This window comes from Vicia villosa, linkage group LG3, assembly GCF_029867415.1.
Source record: "Vicia villosa cultivar HV-30 ecotype Madison, WI linkage group LG3, Vvil1.0, whole genome shotgun sequence".
Classification (NCBI taxonomy): domain Eukaryota; kingdom Viridiplantae; phylum Streptophyta; class Magnoliopsida; order Fabales; family Fabaceae; genus Vicia; species Vicia villosa.
Window position 1 is genome coordinate 13,935,361 of NC_081182.1, and position 16,392 is coordinate 13,951,752.

General features: G+C 28.1%; 1 protein-coding gene across 1 annotated transcript; it reads right to left on the reverse strand.

Annotated features, from left to right (window-relative positions):
- Positions 1 to 11,443: 11,443 nt before the first annotated feature.
- On the reverse strand, positions 11,444 to 12,711 carry LOC131654945 (BURP domain-containing protein BNM2C-like). Its single transcript, XM_058924868.1, has 2 exons — positions 12,499 to 12,711; positions 11,444 to 12,415 (listed from the first exon to the last, which is right to left on the reverse strand). The coding sequence occupies exons 1-2, from the start codon at positions 12,553 to 12,555 to the stop codon at positions 11,615 to 11,617; spliced, it is 858 nt and encodes a 285-aa protein (XP_058780851.1). The 5' UTR covers positions 12,556 to 12,711; the 3' UTR covers positions 11,444 to 11,614.
- Positions 12,712 to 16,392: the final 3,681 nt, after the last annotated feature.

Here is a 16,392-nt window from a genome sequence, read left to right on the forward strand (position 1 = left end):
TTTTAAGGGATGGCCATCAGTAACCATCTTTCCTTCGATTCTCAACTCCTTCGAAGGATAAACAACATAACACGAAATCTTCAGCTAACACACGCGTGCAAACAACATACTATGCCAATCCCACTTATTTGTTCAGAAATTTGAAATTTAATATTATATATAATATAATAATAATAATAACTTTCATAAACCTTTTCACTTTCAAAAAACAACCTGATTTTGGGGAAATTTAAAATTTTCAAATGACTCTCTCTTTTTATTATTATTCTTTTACATCTTTAGCCACGTATCATTAAAAAATTTGTACATTTGTTTACAAATGCGCGTCTCGTACGAGAATTAATTATTAATGTTTGTATAATTGATGCATATGTATAAAAAATGCACACTTCATAGATATATATGTAAACGTGTTTATAAAAATATGTCATTTTAGTTAAATTTTTAAGTTTTTTTTTTATAAAATGATCTTATTGATATAAATATTTTTACGGGTACCAAACATGTTTCTATACATTCAATATTATTATTTTTTCACGGGTACCAGACATTTTTCTATACTATTATATTTTTACGGGTACCAGACATTTTTCTATATATTCAATTATTATTTTTTCACGGGTACCAGACATTTTTCTATTAAAAATTATACATCTAAAAAAAATGTGTGTCTCGTACCAAAACCCGTGCGAATGCACAGATTTGTTACTAGTTAACAATAACATATATAACATAATATGGATAGCAAAATTCAACCGAAACATAGCCTTAATTGAACTCACAAATATCATATAATACAAACATATATATATATATATATATATATATATATATATATATATATATATATATATATATATATATATATATATATATATATATATAAAAACAAAGATTTACATAATGCTCATTCTTTCTATATGATCAACAAATGTCTTAGGCGGTAAACCATTAGTTAACGAATCCACTGTCATTAAATTTAAACTATTATGTTCAAATGATACTTTTTGTTTCTGCACTTCTTCTTTCAACGATAAGTAGTTCAATTCCATGTATTTAGCACATTTAGAATAATTATCATTCTTAGATAAGAAGATAGTTGTAGAATTATCACAATAAATTCTTAGCAGCCTAGCTATACTGTCCACAATACCAAGCTCAAAGATGAAGGTTCACAACCAGAATGATTGAATTGTGGACTAATAGAACACCTCAAATTTTGCCGTCATATTTGAAGTAGCAATTATAGACTACTTTTCACTTTTCCAAGATATTGCTCTTCGAGCCACAACGATCCTCCTTACTGAAATGCGAACTTAACGTAATGAATTATCATTGTTTTCATTACATTAAATTTGTATTTCGGCACTTTCATCCAAGATGGATCATTGTGAATATCATTATCATTGTTTTTAGAAATATGTACAATGTGTTTCTTCCTTTTTAAATTTTTTACCATTCACTACTTTTTTTATAAAGTTAATTTTGTATAAAAATTATATTTATACACCAAAAAATGGGGGACTTAAGACAAAACCCACTCAAAAGCATCTAAATTTAAAAGTACGCAAACTAAGCCTAACTTTTTTTGCATAATTTCTTCTAATATCAATAGGCAAAGAGTAAAAAGAGTGAAGATATTAAATGTGCGGCTCTAATTAGAAAAATAATTATGCACATCTATTTTCTTCCCTACAGATGTGAGAGATAATAACATTCATGTCTAAGATTTCCTTGATGCAACTAAACAATCTGTTTTCTTTTGGGTTGCAATATTTTTCTAGATGATGCAATTTTTTCTTTGTTGAAAAAACAATTATACTTTTATAAAATAAATATCTTAATAAAAAACAAAGTCTCATACCTCAAAATAAAATTCTATTGTTGATAAATTGATTCCTTGATCAACTTTCTTTTCGTCCGGTCCAACATTAATAATAGCACAATGCATAATAGAAGATGTATTATACTAGTTGTATTCAATAATATGGTCCTCTTATTTAGATACTATTATCAAAGCTACCGTTGATAGCTATTATCTTTAAAATCCAAAGAGACAGTGTTTTGGAAATTCGATCAAGAATAACATGAGATTCATAGTTAGGTATCTCTAATTTCTATTATAATATTAATTATTATTTAATTAAAAATAATAGCGATGTAACTTATTACCCGTTTGTATGTTATTTATATATAACATTAATTATATAATTATGAATTCTATAATTTAATTAATACTACTTTTATTATTCTTAATATTTTATTAGAATATTTTAATAAAAGTATTATCCTCTCTTTCTTTTCTTTTAGGTATTGTTCTTAATCTATATAAAATTATCAATTGAGTTATTCATTATCTGATGGAGGGAGTAAATATTTTAATCATTATACTACTATCTATCGTGTTTTCAAAAACACCAATACATAATTTAAACGAAAAAATCATATTACTCTGTCATATTATTCTAAAAAAGATTTCATCATAGACCGAAAGACATTCATGCATTCATGTTCAAGAATATTGGAATATTTCTCGCATAACCTTAGATTCCTCTTAACATTATATACGGCACGCAGTATCTTCTTGGATTAGTCTTCACAAGATACTAAAACTTGGACTCTCATTCCTATTAGTCCCAAAAAATTATAAAGGTTATAGTTGTCTATGTTGACGGTTTCTTTACATGAACCTATGGAAATTGACATGAAACGTATCCCATTAAACAATTCAATTTAAATTTTTAATACAAAATAATTTGAATTAATATTTTTTTAAAGAATCATAATTAGAATAAATCCAGTATATATTATAATCATATACAAATATTTTACTATAAACATATACAATATTTTAATATAAACATATAAAAATATGAATTATATTGACGGGTATGTAATGTTTAGTCTTTTTGTTAGACCATATATGTAATGTTAAATAAGTGACATGTAATTAGATAATTAGATGTTGATGTGTAATATTATAAAGATAATAATGCATATACATATAAATAAATAAATAAAATTGGAGAAAAATTTATAAAATATTCCACGTGGGTCAGTCATGTAATAATCAGATAACCATAATATTTTATTACAATAATTACAAGATGATATAAGCAGTCATGTTAAACCGTAAGTAATATATAATTTAATATCACTCTATCACTATGTAAACTTGAGAAAACAAAAACCTATCAATTTACCTAAAACATAAATACTTTAGTATTAAAATATTAATGAATTACCTTTCAATAATATCTAAACAACTTGCACAATATTATATGTGTTACATATTTCATTTTTTATTTAAGTATAGTTTTATTTTGAGTAAAAAATACTTCTTCTAAAAATTGACTGGTAGATTTTTTTTTTATAAATGAAACACTAAAAATATCATTTGCATGTAAAATTCTAAAACAAGAGAAATATTTATTTGTCACCGATAAATTAATTAAATTTAAATTTTATTTATATTTTTAAAATAATAATATATTAATTTGAATTTATTTAAAATAAAAATTTATACTTTAGATAAAAATTTGTTTATATAAAATAAAAATAATTATAATATATTAATTTAAATTTAACGTATGTTAAAAAATGTCACCGGTGCCGTTGGCACTCTTCAACGGAAGATTTCTTACTCACCACCACCCTTGTAGCGCCGTTGACTTTTGATACAAGTAGGTCAATTTCTTGTTGACTTTGTGGGACTTGAGTAATTTGTTAGCGCAACAATCAGGGGTCGAGCGAGGAACATTCTATTTTGTGGGACATTTCTTGAGCAACACACGTTTGTGAGAGACACACCATTTTATTCACCCAAAATCTTAAGGTGATAGGAGAGTGAGTTCTCCCACTTATAAATGCTCACATCTCCACTTTCTTATTCAATATGAGACTATTTCCTCACACTACTCACACTTGATATATTCTGAACACTTTTTATATTACTTTTGAATTATGACATCTAATTCATTTCTTTTTTTGAAATTTCTAACATTATGCTAATAATAATTTTAGTTGGGAAGATTCCAAATTTTACCTTGGTTAGAGATAGATTTTGAGAAAACTCTATATAGAGTGACACTTCTCACTTTACAATTTGGTTTTATAATGTGTTATATCAAATTTTAATTCTAATATGATACTTGATTTTATCGGTTGAATCATGTGTTGCCAACTGTTTATATACATGTATCAAATCCAATTGGACGTGCCTAAATATCACATTGATTAGAAATAGAGTTTTAATAAAATTTATATACAGAGATATTTGTAATAATTGATTAGGTCAAAAGTCTAAATCTAAGAATTTTTTTCTATACTTCAGTTTTATTCAAATTATTTTTTAAAACACAAATCACTCAAAAAGTTGTTGAATTGTACAATTCATATATAGAACAAATATTTCTCCCAGATCCATTAATTAAATTAAGCATTTTTTATAATTTTAGAATATAAATAAGAAGAATTATAATATACTAATTTGAGTTTAATATATATTTAAAAAGTGTTTTCAATAAATTCATAACTAAATAATTTTAAAATTATTTTAAAATTATGACATCTAATTCATTTTGTTTTGACATTTTAACCATTGTCTTATTTTAACTACTAATGCATTAAAGATAGTTATAATTTTCATCTATATTTTTGGTCAGATAAATTTAGTTTTTTCATATATTCTAAATAAAGAAATAGAGAGATGAGGTGGTGGTGCTAAGCATTCACACCTTTTCATTTATTCACTAAAGGAATTTAACAACACTTAGAAAAGATATATAATTACATAAATTCTGACGTTGTTATGTAGAGTGATATTATAAAGGGTTAATAGTAGTTTACTCCTTGTAATATGAGCGTGTTTCGGTTTACCCCCACCGTTATCAAAGGCAGGTTTTGACAACGGTTTTTTTGAAAAAACCGTTGCCAAAAGGTAGGGAGGGGGGAAAAGCAAAATTAAGCGTGCACAACCGTTGTGATAGACTTAAAGATCTTGGTTTCGATTCTCAACAGAAACATTTTAGAATTTATATTATTCATGTCAGCATTCAATATACAACCACGATTAGTTGTTAAAATCGTTGTCAAATTATCTACTGTTTTTAAAAAAAGAATTCTTTGCTTCTAAAACTTTTCTCATATTTTAACCTTGAACACGCCTATTGACAACCATACTTTACTAACAAATATTAGTTAAGATACTCCACTCACCTTAATTCAAAAGATTTTTCAACTTGTAAATTCTATAATCTAAACAGTCTAATTGTAGTTATAATCCTTAAAAAAGACGTTAATAATTATAATATTGTGGGTAAAGACATGTGTTGTCGCCCATTAATATTAATTTTTTTAAACATATTTCATTATCAATGTTAATAATTCATCTTAAAAGAAGAAAATAAAGTTAAAAATATTAATAGATAAATGATACTTTTAAAAAAATACACACACCACCGAATCCCACCAAATGCACACGTTAAATTCATTGTTTATTTTTCTTAATATATCTAAGAAAATAATGAATGCTTATAATATTAGGTAATAAAAGAGCACTACTAATAATCCTAATGTCCCTATTTTAATAATCTGTCTCGAGCTGAAACTTTTCACCAACCTCACCTCAAAAATTATTAGTATTAAATAACCAGAACATAATCAATCAAAGATATATTCTAAAATCAACACATTTATCTGATATCTTATATTTTTGTTGAAAATTGAAAACGATCCAAAGTATGAAAAAAAAAAGAAGGATATTTTGAGAAAACATAAAAGGTAAAAAAAAAAAAAGGGTGCTAATAATAGTCTCCTTTATTCATTGAAAAAATGCAAAGAACAAAGACCATTATTCAGTGAAAATATATGATATCCAAATAAAAAGTAAAAAAAAAAATGCTTACTCAAATTAAAATTAATTGGCATATATTATTTTATATAGACCTTATAAAAGTTTCATTGAATATTAAAAAAACAAAAGAAAAATGTAAAAAAAATACGTTCGTAGTATTTATTTATTTACATTCTTTAATTTGCCAACTTATTGATATACATTTGTAAATATGAATTTGAAGTTCAGTTTTAATAATAGTATAATTCTAATCATAATTTTTGGTACCCTAGTTTATTCTTCAATCTTATTCTTCTCCTTAATAAAAATGATTATCCAACTAATCATAATCAATCAATGATAAGAAGACCCATTCAAACCTTGAATATGAAATCCACTAGTGTAACAATAATATCAAATAGTTTTTCTCTTTTAGATTAAGTGTCTCTGTTGTTTTACTTTAAAAAATATTTTTTTTATGAAAAATAATTTTAAAATAGTAAACATTATTTTTAACTAATTTTTTATTAATTAAAAGGTTAATTTTGAGAGTCAATAACAAATATATATATATATATATATATATATATATATATATATATATATATATAGAGTAAAATATAATCAAAATTACATAACTTTTTAAATAAATTATCTCAAAATAAAATTTAATCTACAAAATAAGTTAAAATAAAATGATGAAATATTTGAAGTAACATTTTTTAATTGATTCCTAACTATCAAACATTTAGTCTCGTACACCATCCCAAGTCTTACTAATATCCATACAATTTTTTCTTCAACTTGAGTGGTGCTTTTGTATAGCTTAAAACCCTTGAAGTCTTATTCATTTTAATGGCCTAACTTGAATTCGATGATTTAATTTTCAATTTCTTCATGTTTTGTATTACGAATTCAAAATATTTAAATAGTGACTTATCGTAGGAATTCAAAAACTTTTGTTTTTATTTATTTTTTTATTTATTTATTTAAGAAGTTATTTAGAAAAGATACAGTAAATGCATATTTAGAACAATTTTTTATCAAATGAATGCTTATAGTTAATAGGGGTGGAAGTAATATATAGGAAAAACTAGAGCATCAAATAAACACATTAAATTCAATATCTACTTTTCTTAATATATGTGGAAAGAAATTACATATAATTAGAGATAAAGATAGCACTACTAATATTTATAATGTGTATTGTGTGGTGTCCCTATTTTGATAGTATAATTAGTATTAAATAAACAAAAACGTAATCAATCACAGATTTCCACCATCCAATCAATAATTGAATAAACATCTTCCTATTTTTAAAATTATCATCACGTCACGTGCATGGATTTGGAAATTGGGATGATTAAATATGAGGAACAAAAGAAATATATATACAGTCAGACTTTATTGTCGCATATGCATAAAGCGGTCCTATCAACAACAAAAATATGTACAATTTAGTTTTAGTGTGACAGTGTTACAGAAGACAAATATTAGGAGACATTGTTGCAGGTTTGATATGGAGAAGTGCATAATTGAGGAGACTGTGACAGTTTTATACCTCACAAATATTTACAGACATTGTTACAGTTTGGTGGAGAAAAGTATAATGGGAGAGTATGTGATATTGGAAATCCTTGATAATTCAAATGTAATTTGGAAGCTTTTGAGATCGTTTTGTGGAAAGCAGTTTATTGAAAAAACATTTATGGAAGTCTGAAAAAATAAAGTTTTGAAGAGGAAATCCATTATCCAATTTGGAGAAATCGATTTCCTGAGAGTTGTGCAGTTTTCCATTTGTTTTTTTAATTGGGGAAATCGATTATCCCTCTTGATAATTCAAATGCATTGTGAAAGCTTTTGAGATCGTTTTGTGGAAAGCAGTTTATTGGAAAAGCACTTCAGAAAGTTTGGACAAATTTTCAAAGAGGAAATCGATTATCCAATTTGGAGAAATTGATTTCGTGAGAGTTGTACAGTTTTCTATTTGTTTTTTCAGTTGGGGAAACCTATTACCCCTGTTTGGAAAATCGATTTTCATCGCGATTTTTTGTGTTTTTAATTGCTTTTGGGCCTGGGCCTATTTTTGGTTCCAACTTATATTGTTTAGTATCCTAAAAGTACCCCTCATGTAATATGGTTTGAAGTTAATGCCATTTATTATTATTTTCCGCAATTTCTCTCTCTCACTCAATATCTCAATTAACTTCATCTTCTTCAACCCTCTATTTTCTACATTGATTCACCTACAAAATTTGTACTTGTTCTAACCAAGCGGTTGAGCTCCATTGGCAAGGAGCCCCGTCCAAGGACGTACTCGGGGAATACCGAGTTCGATTCCCAGGCGGAACAATCTTGCTTGGCCAGTGCGCATGCCTCTCCGCACGAGCCGGATTAGTGGCACACCTGTGGTGGGTCGACACCGGTGCGAATAGCTAAAAAAAAAAAAAAAATTGTACTTATTCCAACATGTGAAACACCCGACACCTAATGTGCAAATGACAGACAAAAAACAAACAACATTGAGTGCTTATTTAGCAATGGTAACACACCTAAAAAATAACCAAAAAAAGGAATTGTCATGTGAAAATGTTTCACGAACACCCATTTTTCTTACACATATGCCCACGTCCGAATAACTATGTGAAAAAATGTTATTGATTGAGTTCAACAAATAGTCGACTGGAGATAATTGGAATAAATTATGAAAACTAATCAAAGTTTGCATCATCTTCATCTTAAGCAACCGTTTTGCAATAATTGCTCAAGAATTATTGAAACTCGCATTCATGCTCTAAGAGATTTTTGCTATGCTAACCATACTTTGAAATCTTTGATTAAGCTCAAGATGGATGATGACATTGTCAATGGAAATCAGGATTGGACAACATTCTGGGCCATAACTTGCCATACAATTTGGTTCTGGAGGAATTAAAAAGAACACATTTATGATTATGTTCTCCCAATTATTTTATTTTATTACTACCAATCACTCCTATTATTCGTGGACCATAACTTGCCATACAATATGTGTCATGTCATAATCCTTAAATAAAATAATTTTGGTAGTAGTACTTAATACTCATTTTTGTGTTAATATAAACATGACACGTGCGCAAAAAGAGGCCACATGTAAATATGATTTATCATGATCAATGGCAACGTTTATGAAGTGCGTTTAAAAATAAGGTCTTGTTAACCAGTACCCTTAAGGTAATGATTAAGCATCCAAAAAAAAAATTTATAAAAAATTTAATATTTTAAATTTTGATGCATTAAATACGCAGATTACCAAGATAAATTTACTATTTTTTAAAGTCTATTGGTTAGCATTTTCCTTAAAAATAACAATTATTCTTTAATAACAATAATTGCTTCCCAAAAATCTAGAAACAATTATTCTTTACAAACAATAATTGCTTTCGAAAATTCTAGAAACAATTAGATTTAAACGTAATTTTATTTCACTGTATCTAAAATACACACACTATACGTTAGTTAATTTATGAGTAATTGATGCTGGATTTGATAAGAAATATCACCGTTCAATCTTCTACAATTGTAATTGGAAGAGAGTTAAAATTACTTGATATCATAATTGATTCTAAATCAGATTAGTCAATTCAATAAATCAAATACTGATGGGGAAAATAAATTAGAAAAAAAACTCCCAACATCTATACAATTGTGCAATACAATCACTGTCTAACTATTGTATTTTGTTTTGGCAAAGATTTTCTGTTTTTTTTTTAATCAATGGAAATTTTTGATTAATTAAAAAAATAAGAGGTATAAAGCGATCGTAAAAGATCTAGCTCCAAGAAATTAAAATGACAAAAGTCTCAGCTCTTAACATATTAGCTTAGCTAAGTATTGGCGTAATTTCTTATTCGTCCACCCCCTGTATACTATCATATCTATAATTTTTTCCTCTATTTTTTGTGTATGTACATTATTTTGAAAACATGTATCATTTCTATACTTTCATATTTCGTAAATACTCTCCGTTGCTGCAAGTTTGAGGATCTTCGCTCGCGCCCCTTTACCTTTAGAAAATCTCATGATCCATTCAATTTCTTGACTCCAGCCACCAACCGTGTGTTGGAGTTGCAGTCACGCCAGAATTTTTTGCCAAATCCCTTTGGTTCCGCTGCACTCAAACAACAGATGTTGTTGAGTTTCCTCTTCTGTGCATAAACAGCAGCTTGGCCTATCGACCATCCCGAAACGATGTAGCCTGGATTTTGTAGCAGATTTTCTGTTTTTTAATAACAGCTTGTTTGAAATCTTAAATATCGTAAAGATATATGTTGTAGATAGATTCTTCTTGACCTATTTTTTTTAAATGCAAATATAATATATTAATTAATAATTGAAAAAGGCACTAATAGCCAAAAAGTCACATAGATGTAGAGCTGTCAAAATGGGTTCGGCCCATCGGGCCGGCCCATAAGCCCAAAAATTTAACCGAATCGGGCCGTAAAATACCTTAAAAAAACACGACCCTGTCTTTTTGGGCCAAGCGGGCTTTGGGTTGACCCATTAAAAAAATACTTTGGTCAATTTTGGGAAAAAAAGATTGAGATAAGATATGATTTCATAAATATGTTTTCAAGTGATAAAGAAAAGTTAAAGAGGATGAAGATATATTTTCAAGATGATGTGATTAAGGAAATGGTTTAGAGATGGAGAGAAAATTTGATAAGAATTAGTGATAATATTAAGTTACTTTGTACTTTTATATATATATATATATATATATATATATATATATATATATATATATATATATATATATATATATATATATATATATATATATATATTTTAAACATCACTTATATACGTTTATGATGACTCTCTACTTATGTTGTGTTGCATTTATCCATTACATCTTTTTATAAAATTAAAACTATAATATTGAAATACGGGCCAGGCTGACCCATCGGACCGCACGGGCCTTTGAAAAATGGGCCGGATTCATTTTATGTGGCCTATTAAGCAATCGGGACGGGCCGAACCAGCCCATTTAAACACATTGGCCACCGGACCGAAGCGAGCTGGACCGGAGCGGCCCATTTGACAGCTCTACATAGATGGCACGAAAATGGCAGATGGAGTGTCAAACCAAGTCAAACAACAAAGACAATAGTAACACACAAAATAATAAAGTGAACGAGGCAAAAATCAAGAAAAAAAACCAAATAAGAAGAAAATCAACAGAGAAACCATAATTTAGACATAACTAGATTTCCAGTTACAGATACTTGCAAAACAAAAACCCACAAAAAAACCAACAAAAACACATCTTAAGGAAGACCGAAGCCACTCAACTCAATATTAGCTGAGAAACAAGAAAGGATTCTCAAGCTAAGCCAATACTATTTTCTATTGTGTATTCAAAAGATTTTTTTTTTAACATGATCAAAATGAAATTTTTATGGAGTGTCTGAAAAATATATAAGGTATATTGAAAATTTTAGAAGTTTAAAGGAATGCCGTAAGGTCAAACTTTTACCTAAATATAAACTCTTCTATTTTATGGATAAAAATTTATGAAATCTATAAAAAAAAAAATACTAAATTTTTTGATAGCAATATTGAATAAAGAGATCAAGAACATCATGATTCAAAATTACAACAAAATTATAAAAGTAGAGACTTTTACATATACTCATAAAAAAACTTATTTTACATCATTTAGCTTTGAATACAACACACAATTATTTTTTAGCAACATAAACTCAAATTGCAAGCACACTAGTACTATCTTATTGCAAATCACATGCTAGATGAACCTTGTGATTTCAACTTAGGGACCCAAATATAATTATCAGCTGGAAAAAAGTGACACACAGAAGAACTTCCTGGTGTAACACCAAGAACTTGAAATGAAACATGACTAGGTGCCCATTGTGATGTATCCATGTGACACACAACCATAGCTTCAACTTTATCTCCATTCTCACCCCCTAGTAATACTTTATACACCCTATTCTCACTTTCTTGACTATGACAATAAAAAACAGCAAAAGGGTAAGGCACAGTGTGACAAGCCACCATTTTTGGAGCTAGAATTTCCATCATAATTTCTACTATAGTGTAGTTTTGAAAAGTAACACTTGATTTTGTTTTATGCAAAGTTGCATAAACTTGGATTTCGGAATTTGAACCAAGAACATTTTGTGTGAATTCAAGCATGGATTGTAATGAAGTAGCGCAGAATTTGACTTCTCCTTTGATGTGTTTGCTTTCACATTCTTGTAAGGTGTTTTCCATGGCCATGGCTTGTGGAGTGTTTGGAGAAAAAGAGAAGAATTTGAGAAGATATGAGAGATGGTTTGATGAGAAAGGAAGTGATTCTGCTTTTTCTTTTGGCCATAACTTTGGAGAAGTTGAAGGGTCTCTCTTGGGAAAATAAATTTGCATTGTTTTTCCAACTTTTAAATCTTTCAAAGTGAAAAACACCATTAATGAAGGATCAATATTATGAGTCATATGATTATGTTGATGATGGTGTTGAATTTCCAATGATGTGTTTTTTGTTTCAACCAATTCCCTTGCTCGGTTTCCATGAGAACACTGCAAAAATTCAGTAATATTTGGAAATAAAAGAAAAATAAATAGAGAAAGAGAGATTCAAGAAAAGAAAGAAAGAAACATACCAAAAGGATTATGAGGAGATGAAGAAGGATGATCCAAGATACAAAATTTATTGCCATATTTCTACTTTCAACGTTGAATTCTTCACAAAGTTATCACTGAAGTCAAATGACTAGAACTATAAAGAGATCGAATTAGAACATAATCAAGTGGTTTTTATTTACTGTGGAGTTTTGTTTTTGCTTATAATATTTAATCTAATCTACTAGCATATAGTTTTCCAACGTTTTGAACATTAGTTCAATTTGGTATATGGGTGTTTTAAACCCCGGTTCAAACTTGCTAGTTGGACCGGAACCGAAGGATAGAGCGGTCCAGTAAAAGCATATGACTTATTGCCTAATTGATCCACTAACTAATGAATTAATGAATTTTTTAAACCGGCGGATTAATGTTTTAATATTTATTTTTTAATTTGATAAAACAACGTATTTTTGAGTTGGGAGTAAAAAGACTAAAATTGAAAGAAAAAAAAGGTTTTCCCTCTCTTACATTTAGAAAATCTTTGAAATCTATTGTATTGTATCGTGAAAAACTCAAGTCTCATATTGATTAAAGATAGAATCTACAAAGAATTTATATAAAGTGACACCTCTCACCTTACAAACCATTTTTTAAAGGGATAGTTACCTCAAATTCTAATTCTATCATGGTGTCACAGCTTATCGATTCGGGTCACCCACAATTTATATGCGCGCCAAATCCTATAACAATAGGCACATTGGGGTGTATTAAAAAACTTAGTTTCACTTATTACGTTATTCAACTTATTTGAGTGAATAATTTCATAAATTTTTGTGTGTAGATTTTATAGTAAGAAATTTATGTCAAAAACTTTATTTCATGAACCACTTATTCGACCACTAACTTAGTAATCTAGTGGCTTGATTGCATCGATGACTGGTACGAATTTTAAAATTACTGAAACAGTTTGGTTGAGCAGTATGGGTATTGTATATAAACTATCATCAATATTTCTCAACTAATGCAACTCTTTGAGGTGTACCAAAAGAGTTGTCCTCTAGTAAAATTAAGGGAGTAACGCAAGTCTTTGAGGTGTACCAAAAGAATTGTCCTCTAATAAAAACTAAGGGGCTAAAATGGGTTAAAGAGTCTGACCCTCCTTCTAGCACCAATGTTCTGATCGAACTCGAGGATGTTAGCCACTGATCATGAGGTTACGATGTATTGTTCACTTTGAGCGTAAGAACTCATCACACCTTTATCTTTTGAAAAAAAATCGTTCGTTGAAATGAGGAGTGTATGTTCTATAAAAATTACATTTAATCTCAATTCTCAAGCAATGTGAAATATCTTGATGTACTAGAACCGTTTCTCCCATGTCAAGGTTAAAGGGCTAAAAGTTCTAACCCTTAAGCATGTGGATCTCACCTTTTTACTAGCGCTAATGTTACAATCGACCTCAAATACACTAATCAATGCAGGTAGGAAGTATTGTCCATATTAGGTGTGAAATTTTTCGTTGCTTTGTCAACGAAATTTCCGGTACACCCTACCAAATTTTCGGTACGAGGAAATTTCCGGTAGTGTATTTGAAATTTCCGGTATACCAAAAATTTCAAATTTCCGGACAGTACCGAAAATTTCATTATAACTTAAATTTTCAGTATGTTTCAATATTAGGTTTTTTCAACGGTTGAGATTTTGTCGACACTTTTGGAGGGTCCTAATTGCACCGACACATATGTGTGGTCTAGAATGCATCATCATTTGTATAAATAAGGGTCTTAGGATTATTGAATAACATATCTCAACAAAATGTCTCTTCCTCAGTATTTGATTAATGTATAAGTGTATTTCGATGGCTGCAACCCTGCTGTCGGAGGAAGGCGTCTAGCACGTAGCTCTGTGGCATGCGCCTCATCAACAGCTTGAGCAACCGCACCGGCTCTATCGGTGGTCCGTCCCGCAATAGAACCGTCCCTGCCTCTGGTCCTCACTGCAAAATTTAAAAATAAAAGGAAAATAGCTTCTAATACCTGAAATTTCGAAATTTCCATTATGATAATACGCACCGGAAATTTCAAAATTATCGAAAATATTAGTAAATGATAATACTGGGAATTTTAAAATTTTCTGTAGCAAATACCGAAAATTTTAAAATTTCGAGTACAATATACTAGAAATTTCATAAATATACCATAAATCTAACTTGTTTTCGCCAAATTTCAGATACGCCTTCGAAATTTTTGATATCGTCAAAGAATTTGAAAAATTCGATTCTTCTTGTAAATTTGTAAAAATATGGTAATGAAAATTAATTGAATAATTTGATCTTTTTCATAGATTTGGAAGTGCCATATATAATTTGGAAGTGGCAAGATAAATAATTGAAAAGGGTGAGTATTGTTTTAGATTGGGTCAAAGCCCAATCCAATTAGGAGCCAAGAGCCATAACTTATCATTCAAAGTAAGGATGGAAAATTTTGTGTACGAACGAATATCAATATCCGTTATTAATTTGGTAAAATTATCAAAGTACTATATTGCATAAACATAAATATTAACTGCATAAATGAAATACAAATTTAATTGTTTAATCTGATTTACAATTTATCGTTAAAGTGAAAGTGCGGTATTAATATAATTGTGCTGTATGTTATTTATTTTTTTGTTAAAATAGGAGAAATTTTTTTATATATTTTCACAACATACTAATCTTTAAAAATTTAAAACAATGATATTTTTTAGAAAATTATCGAAGGTATAATTTATAAAGGATGGCAAAATAGGAAAATTAGATTGCACCTTGCAACTCTAATACTTTAGTATTATCGATTATGACGGCTGAATCTTATGATCATTCTTGTTTGTAAAGTTTTTTTGACTTAATATATTCTTTGATTTGATTAAAAAAACAATTATATTTTTAGATATTCACAAATACAAATGAATCACTCAATAAAACAACGATTCCAAACACAAATATTGAAGATTTTTTATAATAATCAAGTTTTTTTTTAAAAATATAAAATAAACTAATATTTCAAAAAAATTACTCATTTAACCCTGTTTGAGAATGTTTTTCACGTAGGTGCATGGCGCCTCCTATATATTTTTTTAAATTAATCTAATTACCTGCAGATTTAGTGTTATCTGCGAATTTATCTTACGTGGAAAATATCCCCAAACATAATTAGATAGATATTTTTTTTAAAAAAATATTAGTTTATTTGGTTTTTTTTTAAAAACTTGGTTAAACAAAAAATCTTCACAAATATTCATTAACTATAATCCAAACACAAGTCCACAAAAACAGAGTGGGAAAATTATTTTGTAGAGTCACCATGCTGCCCCCAGAACATTTGTGACAAACTAATAATTGTTCAATACAACAACACTAATTTGTTTATGTTTGGAAGATGACAAGACAGAAAATAAAATATATTTCATATTAAGAAAAAAACAAAACTTCATCACGTGAGTGCGCTAATAATACACGTGAATAACGACCCAACTTGTTTCTTTATATATATAATATATATATTTATTTTATTAAAAATATCAATATTGTCATTTAGCTAATTTATCTCCCAATATAATGAAAAAATAGAAAGAAAAAAATTTCAAATCTTTTGTACTAAACAATTAACAAAATATTATACATTTTAAATAATTAGGTTAAATATATTTTTGGTCCCTACAAAATTATCAAATTTGACTTTTAGTTCTTATAAAAAAGAGTCACATTTTATTTCTTATAAAATTATTTATGTTCGTAGTTTTAGTTTCTGTAGAAGGACTAAAACGTCATGAAAAATAATTTTACAATGACTAAAAATAACATTTTTTTATAGAAATTAAAAGTCAAATTTCAAATAATTATGGAACCAAAAATATATTTAATCTTAAATAATATGATATTGAATTTGATA

Excerpts from the sequence above, each read along its gene's own strand:
- LOC131654945 (XM_058924868.1), bottom strand. The coding sequence starts at position 12,555 with ATGGCAATAAATTTTGTATCTTGGATCATCCTTCTTCATCTCCTCATA. Across the intron at positions 12,416-12,498 it reads ATCTCCTCATAATCCTTTTG|TGTTCTCATGGAAACCGAGC; the intron begins GTATGTTTCTTT and ends GAATTTTTGCAG.